General features: G+C 42.9%; 1 protein-coding gene across 2 annotated transcripts in view; it reads right to left on the reverse strand.

Moving 5' to 3' along the window:
• Window positions 1-19,279, reverse strand: part of NSMAF (neutral sphingomyelinase activation associated factor) — a 55,799-nt gene extending 36,520 nt beyond the window's left edge. The window contains exons 1-6 of one of the 2 annotated variants that reach the window (XM_050938883.1): window positions 19,082-19,279; window positions 3,903-3,992; window positions 3,721-3,799; window positions 3,560-3,627; window positions 3,435-3,471; window positions 16-66 (exon numbers count right to left, since the gene is read on the reverse strand). In XM_050938883.1, coding sequence (XP_050794840.1) covers window positions 16-66; window positions 3,435-3,471; window positions 3,560-3,627; window positions 3,721-3,799; window positions 3,903-3,992; window positions 19,082-19,134 — 378 coding nt within the window. In that variant the 5' untranslated portion in view covers window positions 19,135-19,279. The remainder of the gene's footprint in view (window positions 1-15; window positions 67-3,434; window positions 3,472-3,559; window positions 3,628-3,720; window positions 3,800-3,902; window positions 3,993-19,081) is intronic. The other variant, XM_050938882.1, reaches the window with a different exon arrangement.
• Window positions 19,280-19,746: the final 467 nt, after the last annotated feature.

Below are 19,746 nucleotides of genomic sequence, written 5' to 3' on the forward strand. Positions count from 1 at the left end.
AAAATGTCTACTTACTCTTTCAGTTTTATAGGGTGCAATAATGTTTTGTTCTTTAATGAGAAAAGCCTGAAAAAGGATAAAAGATAATTTAGCCAGAATATGCTTGGACAATAAATTCTCTATGAATTATATTGTTTGGTGATAATGTGTGGATAAAGTGTGTGCACTCATGATGTGTACGTGGAGGTCTGCGCAGGGAGGAGAGATCTGCTATTAACTTGGGGTGGAAGCGAGAGGGGAGTGACAGTGACAAAAGGGGGTTGGAACATAGAAATTGCCAGGAATGGCCCGTCTGGTATCCTGTTGCCAAAAGTGGCCAGTACCAGAGTAAGGTGCAAGAAACGGAGAAGTGGGCAATGACTGAACTACCTTTCTGTAAAAAATTCTTCATTTTGAAAATTTCTTCATGCATCCAACGAAGTGGGTATTCACCCACGAAAGTTCATGCTCCAAAACGTCTGTTAGTCTATAAGGTGCCACAGGACTCTTTGCTGTTTCTTCATGGAGAAATTCATAGACTTTAAGGTCAGAAGGGACCATTATGATCATCTAGTCTGACCTCCTGCACAACGCAGGCTGCAGAATCTCACTCACCCACATCATTCATAAAACTCTTCATTTAGAAGTTGGCTTATGCCCTAAAGCATGAGGGCTTGTATCCATTTTTAAATTTGGCAGCTTTTGCTTTTTTTTCTAATCCTATATAATTAGACTTGGCACAATGCAATTTTTTTATATATACTTTTGATGGATAATATCAATGTTTATTTTTAAACTTTCTATCAATTAAATTGTCACAGTTGCAAGAAATCATGTGGTCGTCAGAGAGTTATTTAGTGATGGTAAATGTTGAGATTTAAAAAAGTTGAAAAGATTTATGACTGTTAAAATAACTTTTGTCAACATCACTGTTTTATTAAGCTATGTAAAAAGACCAAAGATAGGAACAAATATTAATAAAGTCAGTTATATTAAATGTTTTTAACTAAATTATGTTATGATGCCTTTCACTCAATTAGCTATATCCAGAATTTAAGTTGTCATTAGCATGGCAGGTTCACTGGTGATACTGCTGAAGAAAGGCACAGATAGACCGATAAACCTGTTCTTACATCAGTTTTAGTCTAACAAGTTGTAAGCACTTTCTGGTTTTAAAGACAGCAAACTACTATTAAGCAAGATAGAAGCAGGATTGCACTCTTTTGCTTTGAGTGACTTCCGCTAGCGAGAGCTATCGCTCTTCAGCAGTACAACCACCACCTACAAAAGGCACAAGTGTTCAACTCAACCAAGAAGCTTAATTTCTTAAAACATCTTTTTTGATTTAGTGCATGGGGTACTGGTCCACAGTGGGGTACTGGTCCATGACTAGAGCTCTGAGGTGCTCTGGTAATAATCAAGCAAACTATGGCTATGAAAGCACTGATCTAGCAACAAGCTCTGTGCAGGCACAGAGGTTTGCCCACATTTCAGGATTGTGGCCTAAGATTTGCATACATTGCAGTTAGCTTGTATTACTGCATGTTAAATGAATATTTTACAGTTTGGAGAAATTTCAAATAGATATCCCAAATTTAAATTAGCAAATAGAACATGAAGGTTGAAAGCATCTCCATTACCAAATAAGCATAACAGAAAAGACACTAAGTTTTTAACATATATTATTAATGCATCTTGTTATTCCTCAGAAATAATGAAAGCGGAAGTTACAGTTTTTTTTATACTGTTTTGATAATCTCTAATGACCTTCACATTATAGCTTTTATTTCGCAGCTATTATGGCATTAAATAGCTTTTCAGTTGCCCACTACTCACAATCAAAACAAAAGGCTTCTTATTCAGTCATGCACTGGCAATGAGTTTTGAGTGTACAGAGAAAGTAATCCTGAGATTATACCGTACACCTGTTCCATTATAATTCGCTGTAACTACAACTTATTACATAATGGATGTAATAATGTCTAAGTCTTATATACTAATAAAAGTTTCTCTGCACGGAGTCTGACAGACATCAGAAAGTGTCAATTATACACATTTTATACACTTTAAAATTCCCTCCCTTTTATATCACAGCTTTCATCCAAGGATTTCAATACGTTACCAGTATTATAGGCAGTGGTGCTGGAACTAAGAGTGTTCCGGCATTCTCTGGCTTGAAGTAGTAATAACAAACCCCAAAGACCTGGTTTCCATCATCAGCACCCCCTCATAAAAATTGTTCCAACACCCCTGATTATAGGGAGGAGATGGTAGCACCTAACTACCCCATGTTTAGTTTGCCAAACATTTTCCATTATAAAAGATGTTTTTGAGATACAAAGAGGATTCCTCTTACAGGACTACAGATTGGGCTAATGTGTATTGTTCTTCAAAACTTTAACAGGAGAATGTGGGGACAAAAAGGAAAAGAACATAGCTCCACTCTTAGGGACCTGACTGAGTTTGCAGGACTGGTTGTTAGAAAGGCATCTTTATATTTGTAAACAGAGGACATTTTATACAGAAGTTGTTGCCATGGACCCACAATGCCATTTTCACAGCAGCTCTACACTGAAAAGAGAATAACTAACTGTACTGGGTATAACTACGTCAGTATAACTAGTACAACTTTCCCATGTAGACAGTCTAGTGACCTGCCCAAATTAATTTTGGACTGTAGCAATTTGTTCTTTATTGGGGCAAAAACAAGATTACAAGTGCAAAATCCACCAGTGAACCAACATGAAAATGGGTTGAATTTTTTCTTCAAAAGATTTCATGAAAAGTGTGACCATTTTTTGTTGAAGTCTCTAATTTTGAAATCTTTAGATCTGCTCCATTTTTTTAAAATGAAGCTTAAAGTGTTGATTATTTACAAATTTGAACTAACTATATTCAAGACATTCCATGCTCTAACAATACTTCCATACTTCATGACCAGTTACTGAAAACTAAAATGCACACACAGTACAGAGTCCAATCTTTGAACAGCGTTTTCCACTTGAAACTTTGAAAAGACAAATGTAAGCAAGCCATGGTGGTAGTGGAGAGTCAGAAAAACTGCAAGAGATGTAGAAAGACCAAAACAAGAAGTATCAAACAGTTGAAATACACCTCCCTTGGTTTTTAATGATAAAAGTGATTCTCCTGTATGCATTAATTTCTGAAAATATTATCTTTACTAGGCAATATGCAATTGAGCGTGGAGATAAATTTATTGTATCTGACTTACCATTCAAGAGATACCCTCAACATGTCAACCTCATCTCAGTTTCATTTGAACATTTGTTTTTTTCTGTATTTACTTATTTATGAACGATGTTAAGCGCAGTAATGTCGCATATTAATTTTCTAGTTCATTGTGTCCAATACTGTTTTCTGAAAATACTTAAATAAACCCTAGAAAAAAAAACTTCTCAGTTATGAGCCATGAATTTGTTACATGTTTTTCTTACCTGATTGGATACAACAGAAATCACTCCAGGTGTATACCTATAATGCAGATAAGGTACTTGAAATACAAGTATTCAACTTATTAAAAACAAAAATAGAAGTATCTAAACATCTTAAATTCACATACCAGGTGAAAGGGTTATTTGCTTCATTATCTTCTGGTGCTTCTATACTGATACAATCTCGCAATGGAATCTGCAGCAAGTTATAGAAATATGTATTTCTTTAAACATACGTTTTGAAAAGAAACTAAAAGTTACTACCAAATGATCAGACTGGACAATTTACCTTAATAATGGGTTGGATTTTCTCATCCGGTTCAAAAATAATTGATTTTGAGCAGATTTTTAGTGAACCTCTGATTTTCCTAAAAAGAAAAGGAAAAAGAAAAAAAAGATTTGCATAACTAAATTGAGATCCAATAGCTGAATGACTCCAGTATAATTTTCAAAACAGAAATGGTTTTCTACCTTTCATCTCTGCAATCTTTGTTTATAATATGGTTAGCCGTATGCTGTTCAAAATAATATTCCTCCAGATTAAGAAGGAGCAGCGAAAACCTACAAATAAAAAAAATGAGGAAACTGTTTTCTTTTTTTAAGAAACTTTTTTCTTCATGCAGGAATCAGACTCTACATTGTTCTTATTAAAATATACTGTCAAATGTGTAGGAGTAACACAATTAAAGACATGTTGGAGACTGGTTTTCCTAAAAAAATAGAATTGTGTTTTAGGCATTTCTGAAGTGTGAAATACCATAGAAGAGATCTGCTCTGTTACTATGCTGGCCAAAAAAACAATTCTGATTACCTGGATGACCACAAAGGCCAGTATGGCTCAACCTGTAAACCATGGAACAAGTATCACTAAGCGCAGTTCACAGAAGCTGAACTCACACCAGTTTGAAAGGAAACAGGAAACAATCAATTATTTCAAAATACGTAAGGCTTTTCTCTACCATATAGCCTTGAATCACTTGATATTATCTATGCCATCACTTGGATTTACATGTTACGGAAACTATAAGGAAAACATTATGTATATGCATAATCTTGTAAGTTATAATAATAATAAATGTTTTTTAAAACTGCATTGTCAAGACTGTTTGGGCAATCTGTGAATAACCACAACAATGAATCCTTCTGAAAGGCCTTGCTTTCTGTATTAGAAATAAAAGGATGTTTTCCCCCACTTCCGGTCAAAATTTGTTTCAGTCCGTCTCAGTTCCACTATTTGGTATGAGTGAAAACTAGTGTCTGGCCCTTACCTTTAGTCTCTAATTTCACAAAAGACCCTAACAAATTTATTTTGGCATATGCCCAAATAAATTTGTTTGTTAGTCTCTAAGGTGACACAAGAACTCCTCGTTGTTTTTGCTGATACAGATTAACACAACTACCGCTCTGAAACCTGTGAAGTTAGAGAGAACCGTGGCTGTCTTAGGGCATGTCTATACTATGGGATTATTCCGATTTTACATAAACCGGTTTTGTAAAACAGATCGTATAAAGTCGAGTGCATGCGGCCACAAAAAGCACAATAATTCGGTGGTGTGCGTCCATGTACCAAGGCTAGTGTTGATTTCTGGAGCATTGCACTGTGGGTAGCTATCCCGTAGCTATCCCATAGTTCCCGCAGTCTCCCCCGCCCATTGGAATTCTGGTATGAGATCCCAATGTATGATGGTGCAAAAACAGTGTCGCAGGTGATTCTGGGTAAATGTCGTCACTCAATCCTTCCTCCGTGAAAGCGATGGCAGACAATTATTTTGAGCCCTTTTTCTCTGGATTGCCCTAGCAGACGCCATAGTATGGCAACCATGGAGCCTGTTTTGCCTTTTGTCACTGTATGTGTACTGGATGCCGCTGACAGAGGCGGTACTGCAGTGCTACACAGCAGCATTCATTTGCCTTTCAAAGGTAGCAGAGATGGTTACCATTCCTGTTGCACCGTCTGCCATTGTAAACTGGCGATGAGATGATGGTTTTCAATCATTCTGTACCGTCTGCAATTAGAAAGTGGCGATGACGGTTATCAATCATTTTGTACCGTCTGCTGCTGTCATGGGTGCTCCTGGCTGGCCTCGCTGAGGTCAGCCAGAGGCACATGGACAAAAATGTGAATGCCTCACCTCTTCTTTATGTTTTGTCTAAAAATAGAGTCAGTCCTGCCTAGAATATGAGGCAAGTCTACTAGAAAGCCAAAGGGCACAGCCGCTCTGGATCAGAGCCCCAGAGATCCCGCAGAAATGATGAGCTGCATGCCATTCTAGGGGGTGCCCCTGCAACAAACCCATCTGTTGCTTCCCTCCTCCCCTAACCCTCCTGGGCTACCATGGCAGTGTCCCCCCATTTGATTGATGAAGTAATAAAGAATGCAGGAATAAGAAACACTGACTTTTTAGCGAGATAAAATGAGGAGGAGGCAGCCTCCAGCAGCTATGATAGTCCAGGCAGGACATTAAAGGGTGGCGGGGAGAGGATCGCAGCCACCCGCTGCTCTGATAGTCCAGGGAGTACAGAATCTTTTTTTTAGACACGAAAGGGGTGGAGGGGTGCTGATGGAGCTCAGGCTCCAGCTGCTATGATGAGGATGGATACCCAGCATTTTGTACCGTCTGCCAAGAATGACAGGGAGTCATTCCCATTTTTACCCAGGCACCCCCGGCCGACCTCACCGAGGCCAGCCAGGAGCACTCACGGGCTGATGATGGTTTTCCACCATTTTGTACCATCTGCCGTCAGGAAAAGAAGGGGAGGGGATGCTGCTGTTCATTGCCGCAGCACCACGTCTACCAGCAGCATGCAGTAGATATAGGGTGACACTGAAAAATGGCAAGAAACTATTTTTTTCCCTTTTCTTTCACGGGGGCGGGAGCGGGGGTAAATTGACAAAATATACCCTGAACCACCCCGGACAATGTGTTTGATCCTTCAGGCACTGGGAGCTCAACCAAGAATGCAAATGCTTTTCGGAGACTGCAGGAACTGTGGGATAGCTGGAGTCCTCAGTACCCACTCCCTCCCTCCATGAGCATCCATTTGATTCTTTGGCTTTCCATTACGCTTGTCACGCAGCACTGTGCTAAGTCTCTGCTGTGGCCTCTGTCTATCATAGCCTGGAGATTTTTTCAAATGCTTTGTCATTTCATCTTCTGTAACAGAGCTCTGATAGAACAGATTTGTCTCCCCATACAGCGATCAGATCCAGTATCTCCCGTACAGTCCATGCTGGGGCCCTTTTTGGATTTGGGACTGCATCGCCACCCGTGCTGATCAGAGCTCCATGCTGGGGAAACAGGAAATTAAATTCAAATGTTCGCAGGGCTTTTCCTGTCTACCTGGCCAGTGCATGCGAGTTCAGATTGCTTTCCAGAGCAGTCAGAATGGTGCACTGTGGGATACCACCCAGAGGCCAATACCATCGATTTGCGGCCACGCTGACCCTAATCCAACACAGCAATACCGATTTCAGCACTACTGCTCTCGTTGGGGAGGAGTACAGAAACTGGTTTAAAGAGCCCTTTATATCAATATAAAGGGCCTCGTTGTGTGGACGGGTGCAGGGTTAAATCGGTTTAACGCTGCTAAATTCGGTTTAAACGCGTAGTGCAGACCAGGCCTAAGAATTCTCTGAACACCAAAAAGTGGTCAGCTTTCTGAAAGTGTGTAAATCTACTGTTGCTATCAGAAATTTGCCATGTGTAAGACACTTAGCTAATTAACACTAATTGTTACCAATATTAAACAGCTCAGCACTATAACCAGCTGATTCAAAGTCCATTGAAGCCAATGGAAATATCACCTTTGACTTCAACACTGTTGGGCTCAAGCCCTAAGTGACCCACACCTAAAACTTCACTTTAAGTGTACAACAGGAAGCACTTGTGTACTATACTCCTGAGGGATTTTTGCGCCAAAAAAATTAAAAATTCTGCGCACATTTTAAAATTCTGCAAACTGTATTTGTTAAAATAACACTATATAATCATACCAGTTTCAATTATTTTGGTAATTTCTTCCAACATACCTGTCAGCAAATGTGTCTGTAATAACACAGACAGACTAAAATTCTCCCAGGAGCCCATTTCCTGTTTCTCTGCTCCCTCCCACTCAGAGTCCAGCCGGAGGCCAGACACACTCAACCCCTACCCAGCAGAGTCCAGCCATGCCCACCCCCACCCACTCACACCCCCTATCCCCAAGAGGCCAGTTGTGGGTCTGTCTCCGCAAGCCTAGACATTCACATCCCCTATTCCCCAGAGGTCAGCTGTGGCTCCCCCTCCCCCAGACTAGACACTCACACTCTCTCTCACCCAGAGCCCAGCTGCGGCCACCCCAGCCCTGACGCTCACACCCTCTACCCCCCAGAGCCCAGGGATCCAGAGAGAGAGAGAGAGAAACAACTGATACTGAGTCCCATGCTTGCACAGAGTTTCCTGCATGGCGCCGCCTTCTCCTGCCCTGAGCTCATGCTGGAAACTGCAGTGGCAGGGAACCCTCAAGTTCCCTCTCCTTCCCCCCAGTGGTGGCCAACATCTCTGCATCACATTTCTGTGGAAGCAAAAAGGAAATTCTGCATGCATGCCAATTTCTGTAAAATTCTGCATTGCGCATGTCACAGAATTCCCCCAAGGGTATGCAATATAATCAAATTATGTTGTCTCTCTATAAGTCAAGAGAACACACTTTTCATAGATATGGCCACAAGTTGTAGAACCACTATGCAATTTAATTGCTCAGAAATACATTGCTAGCAACACATCATACAATGAGTATCTGATAAACTATTACTTCTTCGAGGATCATTCAATATTTTATCTTAAGTGTGGGATTGGAATGAAAAATAGTAGACTGCTTTTAAAGGCAAAAATATCCTTAAAACAGAAGACAAAGGAAAAGGACATCTTTGTTGAGTTAAACAAGAGGGGTCACCTTTCAAAAGAGCACAAAGGGTATCTCTACACAATGTTTTGGAGCTACTAGCAAGAGTGAGCCTCCCAGAGCAGATCAAGAGACTCAGGGTTATCAGGGCTCACACTAGCACTCTAAATGTAGCTGCAGTGACATTGCTTTGAAATTGAGGATCAAGCTGGAGCTCCGGTTATGAAGCCTAGGAAAGGGGAAGGGCTTCATATATTGGACTTGAGCATTTAAAATCTAGTCAGATAAAAGAAGCTTCTAGTATTATATCTGTCTGAGCCACCCCTGCCGGCTTTTGGGGCCTTGGGGCTGTATTTTAAGAGAGAGCAGGACAGCTAGGATACATAGGATTAGCGTCTACTGTTTCTGAAACCAATGTGAAAATATTAATTATTAAGATTATAATTATTATTTGTATTATAGCAGTAGAAGGCCAGAGCAAAGAGAAATTCATTTTAAAATGGAAACCACAAGAGAATACCACAAGAGTACAGTTTCCCTTTTTTAACACTATCAACACAATGTGCCAACTCAAACCCTGCTGTTCAATATAATTCTTTTTCTGGAAGCAACTATCCTACCAGTTCCAACATAATGAAGCCGGCAAGCAGCCAGTGTAAGGGAACTCAATTGAATATAGACCATGTCTGCAAACAAACTGTCTGCAAAGGGGCTACATCCACAGAAACATTCTCCAGAAAGTGTTAATGGCAATCAGAAGGCGTCCATGAAACTCTAGAGACTACCTAAGATCACAAGCTGGTCTCACTTCTTCAGGTAAAAATATTTATTGAGAGTGGAGGGAAAACCTTCAGGATGCACATCAGTATCGAAGTGTACATTAAAGAGAAGATGATGTGAGTTTAAGGAAAGGAATTCAGCTGATATTCAATTAACCTAGTCAGACTGATTGTGAAACAGGAAGCATCGTAATATTGTGTATTAGCTTACATTGATACCTCCCTAAAATGGCATGATGAGATTGTTAAAGTCTATCTCAAAAAAAGGGGGCTATTTATACATGTTTATTTTAGCTTTTTAAAAAACATACTGGAGATGGGGGAGTTCCAGACTGCCTGTTAGTTATATTCATGAGATGTGCTGAAACCTGAAATACAGCCTGGTAAAGGAGGGGTATGAACCTAGTAACTGGAGGCTTGAAAAGCATTTGCTATTATATAAGAGATTACATATTCATAAAAGATCATCCGTATTTAGGGACTAGAACCTGCAAGGTAGTGAGTGACTTCAACTCCCGCTGATGTCAGTGGGTGCTGAAAGTGCTTAGCACTTTTTTTAATATTGTACATATCACAGTACCAGCTGAATTTAAAATGCCTACATAAGGGCACTTTCTGTAGTAACCAAGCACAGCCTAAAGTTTTGCTTGAACAACTTTCATTTCATAGCTCTGTTTTCTACACTGTGCCAATTAAATTAATGGATTAATTTACTAAAATACATGAAAAAATCAACGTGGTGACTAAGTGGAATATAATTTCTGAAGAAAAAATTTTGAAAAAAATCTTACCTGAGGAGATACTAAGACACAAGAATAGAAAACCCCGAGCACCACTCCGCCCCAACGTGCCGCTCCAAGCACGTGCTGGGTCGGCTGGTGTCTGGAGCCGGCCCTGCTTCCTGGAACTGTGGGCAGAGTTCACCCTAGCCCTCCGGCACAGCGACACCAAAATGAGAGCTGCATTCACAGTGGAGAAGCAAGTGGTGATCACTATGAGGAAGATGGCAATGCCAGATAGCTATCAATCAGTCGGGAATCAGTTTGGGGGTTGCTGCGATGCTAGTGTGCGGAGCCATTAACTGTATCCTGCTAAGAAGGACTGTGACTCTGGGCACTGTGCGGGAAATATGGATGGTTTTGCAACAATGGGATTCCCTAACTGCGGTGGAGAAATAGATGGCCCACATATGCCTATTTTGGCACCATACCACTTTGCGACAGAGTACATCAACAGAAAGGGCTACTTTCCTATGATATTGCAAACGCGGTGGGCCACTGGGGCTGTTTCATCAACATCAACATGGGCTGGTAAGGGAGGTGCACGATGCATACTGCATACATTTTTAGGATCACAGGCCTGTACAGAAAGTTGCAAGCAGGGACTTTCTTTCCAGACCACAGGATTACCACTGGGGATGTGGAAATGCCAATAGTCATCCTGGGAGACCCAGCCTATCCCTTACTCCCATGGCTCATGAAGATGTACACTGGTCACCTTTACAATAGCAAGGAGCACTTCAACAACAATCTCAGCAGATGCAGAATGACTGCTGAAGGGGCCTTTGGCAGTTTGAAGGGTCACTGGTACTGTCTACTCAGGAGGTTAGACCTAAGCGAGGACAATATTCCCATGGTCATAGGTGCCTGCTGTGTACTTCATAATACGTGAAGCAAAGGAGGAGAAGTTTCCGCAGAGATGGAACATGGAAGTTGATTGGCTGGCTGCTGATTTGGAGCAGCCAGATAGCAGGGCTATAAGAAGAGATCAACAGGGGTTATTTGGCTCAAGGAGGCTTTGAAGAAGCATTTTAACAATGAGCCACAGTAACGTGTGTTGCTGTAGTGTAATGCACCTGGCACTGGTTTTTTTTGCAGCATACTGTGAACCTTGTAATGACTGTGGTGCGCCCACTAATATAACAATGCAAATGCACCAGCTGTTATTCTCTGTGAACATTAAGCAGCTATCTTATATTGGAGAATAATAAATTCAGTTTCCATAAGTACATTTTTATTCCACACCCATGCAAACATACCTATGTAAAGTTCAGGTAAACTTCATACATACAGGGAAAGGGGGAAGGAACAAGGAATTCACAAGCACATGTACACCAATGAGGCTCTCACAGAGTAAGTGTGGCTGTCATTTTGTGTAAATCTCCTGCAGGGTGGAGTGCCCTGTGTACTGTAAGATACGTGGAATGTAGCAGGGGAGTGTAGGGAAGTCCTAAAATGCAGTTCTCTATTGCCTTCAGATGGAGGTAGAATAGATGTGTTCATTCAGGGATCACAGCATGTCTCTTTGCTCCTTGAGCAGCACTACCATCTCTTGCTGCCCGTTTCTCCTGTCCTTGCTATCCCTCTGCATTTTGTCATTGATCGCACCCTCCAAGCCCTCTGCTTGCAATCCAAAGCCAGAGGCTTGCAGGAGCTCCTGGAATATGTCTTCCCTTGTCCTCTTCTTTTTCCTCCTTATCTGGCTGAGCCACTCCACTGGTGTGGATGAAGAGAACCTCAAGGCCACATTTGCAGCTTTTAAGAAACAATGGGCAGAGGTACTATTGTCAGTGCCTTTACTCCTCTTGATCCACACAAGTTACAAACACAACATTCTCACTTCCCTTTGGGACTCAGAGCATGGTGGCAGCCGTAGCCATGCTGAGTATAGCCTGGGGAAGAAAGGGGCAAGTTGGAACAATGGGGGGGATAGCACTGGGACATCAGTACAAGCAGATAGGGCTATTGCACTTAAAACTAGCTCTGTCTTCCACAGCTGATGGTGACTGTACTTGATAACTCACTCCTGAGAGTAACTGAAGCTGCAAGGGAACAGCTCCTGCAAGTGTCGAGCTGCAGACCAGGTCTGTATGCTGCTAGCCTGTGTGCCGCAATGGTGCCTCCTGAAGTCATTGCCCAGTGGCATGGCAAAGCGTCCAACCATGGGAGAAGAAACAAGGCATCCCTTCCAAGAAGCCTTGGGCAGAGGATTGCAGACTACCTCCAGGATCTCTATTCCCCAAGAATTCTTCCATCTCCTGCCAGCACAGCTACCGCCTGTCATACCTACACCAACAGTGTGTAGACAGTATTTACCCTGAAGCGCTAGTGCAGCAGCTGCATGGCACATCTGTGCTGCTATAGTGTTTTAAGTGTAGCTACACCCTCAAAGGAGTCAGCCTTTAAGCAAGAATCCCACCGTAGCTATGGCTGACCTGACGCTTCATTACAATATCTTACGAAATTAGACGGAGACTGAAGGAGAGCAGTATAGCAGGCACAGAAAGGTGTTAGGTTCATCTTGATGAGTTGGGCCATGTCTACACTAGAGAGCTTACAGCAGCACTGCTGTACCGATGCAGCTGCTGCTGTAAGATCGCTTGTGTAGCCGCTCTATGCCGACAGGAGAGAGCTCTCCCATCGACATAATAAAACCACCACCACAAGCGACGGTAGCTAAGTTAGCAGGAAAAGCTCTCTACCGTTGATGTCAGCGAAACCTAAGTCGCTCGGGAGGGTGTTTTTTTTCCACACGCTTGAGCGAAATAAGTTTTGCTGACATAAATGGTAGTACAGACATGGCTTTGTTCTCAGCTGAAACAGAACATCCAATGGAGATTAATACAGCCTAAAAGAATAGCTCTGTGATGCATGAACTGCTCCATTCATGTTGGTGGGCGTTCCCTTAGCCTGCTCAAGGACTGGAGAGTTTCTGAGATGTATCAAACATACACTGGGGTGAGGAGCTGAGGATGGGTAACAGTGTGTTGTCCAGGCACATTCTGAGCACACCTGTCCTAAATTCCCCACCCACTGGGGCAGAGCTTCCCCAAATCCTAATTTACATGGGAGGAGGCAGTAGGGAGATGGGCTCAGGCCTCCTTAGAGGCACAAGGAAATCTAGATCCCAGTTCACATGAGAAGGTAAGGATAAGGTCCCAGACACTCCGAGAGGCAAGCCCCCGCCCCCAAATCTAGCTCACACGGGGGGGAGGGGAATCAGTCCCCTACAGATGGGCAGGAGCACCCAGATTCTGGAAAACAAAGCAGGGCAGTGAGTGGGGCTTCCCAGAGCAGCACTGACCTGCGTATCACATAAAAGGGATTAGGGAGTGGGTGGCATCACCACAGAAAGGCACACTCATGCTAAAAACCAGGTTAGGGAAGGGGAAGTCACACTCCCATATATGGGCAGGGTCCCCCCAGATCCTGGCACACCACCAGGGCATGGCACAGGGCTCAGAAACACCCAAACGACAGGAACCCCCCCTCACTCAGATAGACAAGCTCCCTCCAGAACCTGATTCAAATGGGAAGGAGGCATGGCAGGAGGGTCACAGCCCTGTAGATGGGCTAGGGGCCTCCTGATCATGGCACACATATGGGAGGGGAACGTGGGGCTGACAGGCACTTGTCCCATTCTTCCCCAGTCCTCTGTCACTCATCTCTATGTCCTCCTTCCCGCTCCCCCTTCCATCCACCAACTCCTCTCCTCTATTCCCACCTGCTCTGCCACCCCAATCACCTCCCCTACCAGCAAGCATTTCCTTATGTAGTTTATTTTCTTTTCAAAAAATGTTTTCAGCACCTTTTGAATATTCTGCTGTATTCACATTACTTTTCCCCAAAATAAAAACTGTCCTTTCACAGAGGCAGATTGGAGCAGTGTGTCTGCTTTTTTCATTTCAGATTCTGACCTGGTCTGGATTCAAACCTACAATGCCTGAGGTGGTGCACAGATTCAGTGGCCATAACTAAGCCCAAGATTTAGTCATGGGTATTTTTAGAAAAAATCATTGACAGATCATGGGCAACGAACAAAAATTCACAGTTGTAACCTGTCCATGACTTTTACTATAAACACCCCTGACTAAATCTTAACTGTCATGGGACCCACTATTCTGGGGAGCCCCCTGGGTGAAGCTGCTCTGGGGAGCACCCGAGACCAGCAGCACTGGCCGCTGTTTGGGCGGTCCCTGCAGCCAGCTGCCCAGGGCCACAAGCAGTGGCTGGTGTGGCTGCTCCAGCAGCCGACAGTGTGGCTGGCTACGGAGCCGCTCCAGCAGCTGGTGTGGCTGACCATATAGCCACCTGAGCAGTTGGCCCCAGGACCAGTAGCTCAGGCAGTCCGGGGGACAGCCACACTGGACGCTGCAGCTGCAAGAATTTCATGGAAGTTGCAGAAAGCCATGGAATCCATAACAGATTCGCAGCCTTAAGCATAACACACTCTCAGGTCTTGTGATGCTGAGAGAGTTTTCCAGATAGCAAGCCTCGCTCTCTCTCTGCACATGTGCTCTGTAATCCATCAGCCACATAAATAGGCACAAAGGTGAAGAACCAAACTCTTTTTCAAATAATGCTTTGAGCCCCCCCAAAAGGCTGATGGGTGCCAGGCACCCCTGTGCAACTGAGATCCTGGTGAGATGATCAGAGCCCTGGTTTCATCTCTATCTGTGCACAAAAAAATGTTTACTAGAGTGTGTCATCATTAAGAAAACCTGTTTTTTCCCCTGAGAGTCTGTACCACAGGAACCCCTTGGTCAAACCTACTAACAAGAGGTAGATATGAAAGCGAGGATACCAAGGTCAAGGTCTTGTGAGAAGCCCATTTCTATCATTACCACCCTCAGAGCCTAACCAGAGAGGGTACTCCCTGGATCCTGCTGAGAAATGTATTCGTATCAATCTGATTAACAGATGCCTGAAAATTTTGAAGTTTCACCACCCTCCCCTCTCCCTTCCCACTGGGTCTCTAAGCTGTCTGCTTACCAAATCAGCCCAATCCTATTCACTGAGATAAGATTTTAGATAACTACAGAGTTTTAAAGTCTTCAGTAAGACAAAATAAATAAAAGTTCCATTTCCATCCTCAGCTCACTCTCAGCCTTTCAAAGGTATATTCATTTGAGAGGAGGCAACCTTAAGCAGGATTTCCAACTTGTGCAGTTTTAAGCCTCAGTTCTGCAAGATGCCCCACATGGGTGGACCTTTGTGCCTGCACAGAGCCCCACTGAAGTTATCAGGCATCTATCTGTATAGAACAGCTTGCAGCATCAGAACGTGAGGAACATCTGCAATGGCTGGAATCACCAGGTTATTTCTAAATTAAAACTCTGAATAAAAACTTAGACACTATTAACTGAACAAAGTATCCACAAATAAGAAGTGACACTCATTTATAGATATTTGAGCATGACAGTCTTCAGCAAGTTTTTGGTTTTGGATATTTTGCTCCAAAAGGATAAAGACAAGGTTATTAGCTTAGAAAAAAAAGCTAAGCAATTGTTTTGCTCAGGATCCACCTGCAGAACTGTATGCTGCCAATATTTCACATGCAAACAGAACACTAATGCAGAAACAGATAAACTTCCTAAACAGGAAACAGTGTAGCATGCACAATGTAGATCATTAGATATCAGTTTATAAGATCTTCTGTATCAGGTGTCAGACCACCCCCATCTGTTCATGCTAATAGCCCACAGCATAGAGAACTCAATTCATAAATGCTACAATGATCTTACAGGAAATAAAGCCATATCATTTTACTAGCAAATTTTGTAACTAAAATTAGTGTACTTTTTAGAAACCTAATTTTATTTCCCTCATATAGCAAACATACAGCAAAATAGCAGGTACAAAATAGAAGATTTTAGTTCAAGTCAATTGAAAAGGACATAATATATGCCCCTCAAGTAATTTTCTTACAAAGCACATGGGAGAAAAGAAATGTCAGAGAAATGAGAATTGATGTCTATCCATTTGAAAGGAATATTTCTGTTCTAAACCTATGAAAGATGGCCTGCAAAGGAAAAAAAAAACAAACTGGGTTTTGTGCCCTTTTTTGGTGTTTGACATTTTTTATGAACTACAAAGAAGTCTTGCTTTTTTATTTGCTCAGTTTGTACACACACGAGAAATTCTGATGTTGTCCTGTTTTTCTGGAAAACTGGAGACGTAGGAGGCTTATGAAACCAGACACTAAGAAAGTTAAACTTGATTAAGTGACAAGGGAATGATTTTTATTGAGATTATTTAAAACTTTTTCTCATCTATTTAAAAGGGATATAATTAACTTGTAATCTAGTCAGTTTCATAAAGCAAGTTAAATGTTGTTTGAGGTACTATGCCTGCCTCTCAGTTAATTTTCTACTTTTACCATCTTAAATATCGCTCTATGCTGCTGTCCAAAAAGCCAACAAAACTGACTATACACAAACTGTCAAATGCACAAAGTAAATAATAGGGGAGAGGGGAAATCAAATTTCTTTCAGTTATATAGTTACAACACCCAAGATCACATTAGTAGAGAAAGGCATTTGGACAAAAGTTGTGCCCCTTTTACAAATACCCAGCAAACAAATAGAAGAAAAGCTCTCTGTTAGAGATTCAACAGCTTAGCCCTTCAATTAAGGGATGAAAAAGCATCTAAAAAAAACAGAAGTGTCAAGATTTTATATTACTGATTTAAAAAAAAAAAAATCAGTGGAGCAGAAAAACACTTCAAAGCAGCAGTAGTCAATTACTTTTTGTCAAGGTCCAAATTTCTTGGTCAATGTACAGGCAAGGTCCAGACTCTAGAGAAAAATAAATTTAAAAAATAACAATGATAACATGTAAATAAAAAGATTTCAGGGTTGATTCAAAAGCATCTGGCAGTCTGGATTTGGCCCAGAGTCTGCCTACTGACTACCCCTGCTTTAAATGTTTTCATGTCTTCTTTGTCATGAAAAGGGTACAAACCAATATACACCGCTACCTTGATATAACACGACCCGATATAACACAAATTCGGATATAACATGGTAAAGCAGTGCTCGGGGGGCGGGGGGGGGGGAACGGGCTGCACACTCCAGTGGATCAAAGCAAGTTCAATATAATGTGGTTTCACTATAACGCAGTAAGATTTTTTGGCTCCCAAGGACAGTGTTATATCCAGGCAGAGTGTACTAAAGGGGGAGCATCTATTTGGGTATCAAAACAAAGGAATCTGCAGGTACAATCACATGATCACAATTCTGAAGCTTGTTGGTTCAAGTCTCACTTGATTTCACACTGAAAGGCCACCTCCAGTTCACCCAGCTGCAAAATGGGTAGCTGGTCCATCAGGTTAGGGCAGTCAAAGGCAACAGGACCCTGGCCACATCATTACCTTGTGCACTGTTGGCTATGAAATTGATGTCACTTAACCATGTCAGCCCCATGAGCCACTGGCTCAAGGTAACTTTGATTTTGACTAATGATTGGGAAGGAGCAAGCAATTGAAATGAAATTCACAGATATTAAACTGGGAGGGGTTACAAATACTAGTAAAGACAGAAATCAGTATTTCTTGAATTGCTGAAATTAGAAACTTTAATAGGCAATAAAATTATGAGATTAAATTTGGGAGAAAAATACTCATTATAGATTTTAGTGGCTGAGAAGACCTCTCAGAAGTAGTGATGACAGTCCACAAATAATGGACTATGAATTAGACATGAGTTTGCCCACAAACCCAGGCGATGGGTCTCTCACCTTTTCCATCAACCACTACTTCATTTTCCAATCCCTGATCTCATCGTGTTTTTTACAGTTTAAAAGTTCTCCACTCAAACAAAAGAAAATCATTCTTCCACAATAGAAGAAATTTAGTGTCTCTTTCCTATCCTCTTTCCCGCTCTAAGAATTTATTTGCCCAATCAGAGCTTTAAGGATTGTTCTTTTCCTCCTCCTCAGACAAGATTTTTCCCCCTCTGCTTTATATACATCTCACCCTCAAGGCACAATATTCCTAGGAATTACACTCTTCTCCTATGGCAGTGCCCAATGCTATCCCAAAAGCATCAGAGTAGCATAAAAGTGGTATTTTTTATTATAAAAAACAGAATTACATATTCAATAATATAAAAGTAATGCAATGGACATTTGCATTTAATACATATATAGAACGCTTTACTAATTTCACCCCAGCTCTCCTTTTTCATTAGCCATTGGTTAATTAGCCATTCAGTTTGTCTCATCGTCCTATGGTTTCCTTGCTAAGAATTAAGAGTGCAATGCATCCAACAGCTGCAGAGAAGCACTCACAAGAATAGCATTTGTAAAATGGGCATGTGATTAGTTTACTACTCCATCTCTATTGCTACTGGCACTGCAATGTGTGCCAAAAATAATGCTTACAATGTTTTATGCTACTGAGTACACAATTGACATGGCTACTGTTTTAATGTGTATCTTAAAGTAAATCGGGATAGGTAACCTATGGCACACGTGCCAAATGCAGCACAGCACGTGAGCTGATTTTCAGTGGCACTCACACTGCCCAGGTCCTGGCCACCAATCCAGAGGACTCTGCATTTTAATTTTAAATGAAGTTTCTTAAACATTTTAAAAACCTTATTTACTTTACACACAATAGTTTAGTTATATATTAGAGACTTATAGAAACAGACCTTCTAAAAAACATTAAAATGTATTACTGGCACGCAAAACCTTAAATCAGAGTGAATAAATGAAGACTCAGCACACCACTTCTGAAAGGTTGCCAACCCCTGAAACAGATCATATATTTATCTCCCTTTAAGAAACTTTTCCAACTTTAGCTAACCCTATTTTAGGGAATGATTTTCCCGATTACAGTTAGGCTTGACCCAATGTGTGACTCTTGTCTTCCCCATTAATCAGAACTGCTGAGTAGTGTTGATGGCATCTTCCCAACCCCAGACCACAAATGAAACAATAAACAGATCTTTATCCTGTGCTCACATATGTCCTGAACACCTGCTCCCTGGGTATAAGCATGTGTGTATGTAAGGGAGAGTTTGCAGGATGCAGAGCCCAGCAGGAGACCCCCGCGTTGTGAAAGGAGAAGGGAACTGCCAGCGCTGCCCAAATCTGCCCTTCCTCTCTCGGGGGGGGGGCCTGTCGGCGCCCCTGCCGCAGGAGGCCAAGCCGCAGCCTCCCCCCTCGCAGCCCGGCCCAGCCGAGCCCGCGGCGGAGTCCCCACCTCTCCTTAGAGTAAAGCTGCTGTTCCTGCCGCCTCTTCCGGGTGAAAGCCATGGGGCCGCCGGGGGCGGAGAGCGCGGGGCCGGCGGCCTCCCCCTCACTGCCCGGGGCGCCCGCGCCGCCCCTGGCGCGTTTATCCCGCGCCGGGCAGCGAGCGGCGGCTCACCCGCCTCGCCAGGCCCGAGTCCAGCTCCCTCCACACTGCGCCGGTGCTGGCGGCTGCAGGGGACGCGCCAGAGCCCGGCCCCGTGCAGGGGACACGCCCCCGAGCAGCGGCCACCGCTGTTATTGGTTATTAACCCGGCCTGGCAGGGGGCGGCCCGAGCGGGGCTCCCAGCCCTTCCTGGTCGTCCAGAGCTGGCGCCAAAGCAGGGGCAGCGTCACTAGCCTCCTGCCCCGTAACCAAGCCCCAGCTCGGGGCCGGGATTAGCCCGGGGACACCCAGCCGGGCCGGGGCGCTGACTTGCAATCAGAGCTGTGCTCGCTGCTCTCTGCGCACCCCCTGGGCCTCTGCCCTGCAGAGCCGGTGGCAGAACTAGGCCTTAGGAACAGCTTCCTCCTGGTCTCAGTGGATCAGATCAGAGCTGTCCAGTGATTAAAAGAAATCATGATTAATTGCACTGTTACATAATAGTAGACCATTTACTTAAATATTTTGGATGTTTT

The sequence above is a fragment of the Gopherus flavomarginatus genome, chromosome 2 (genome assembly GCF_025201925.1).
Source record: "Gopherus flavomarginatus isolate rGopFla2 chromosome 2, rGopFla2.mat.asm, whole genome shotgun sequence".
Classification (NCBI taxonomy): domain Eukaryota; kingdom Metazoa; phylum Chordata; order Testudines; family Testudinidae; genus Gopherus; species Gopherus flavomarginatus.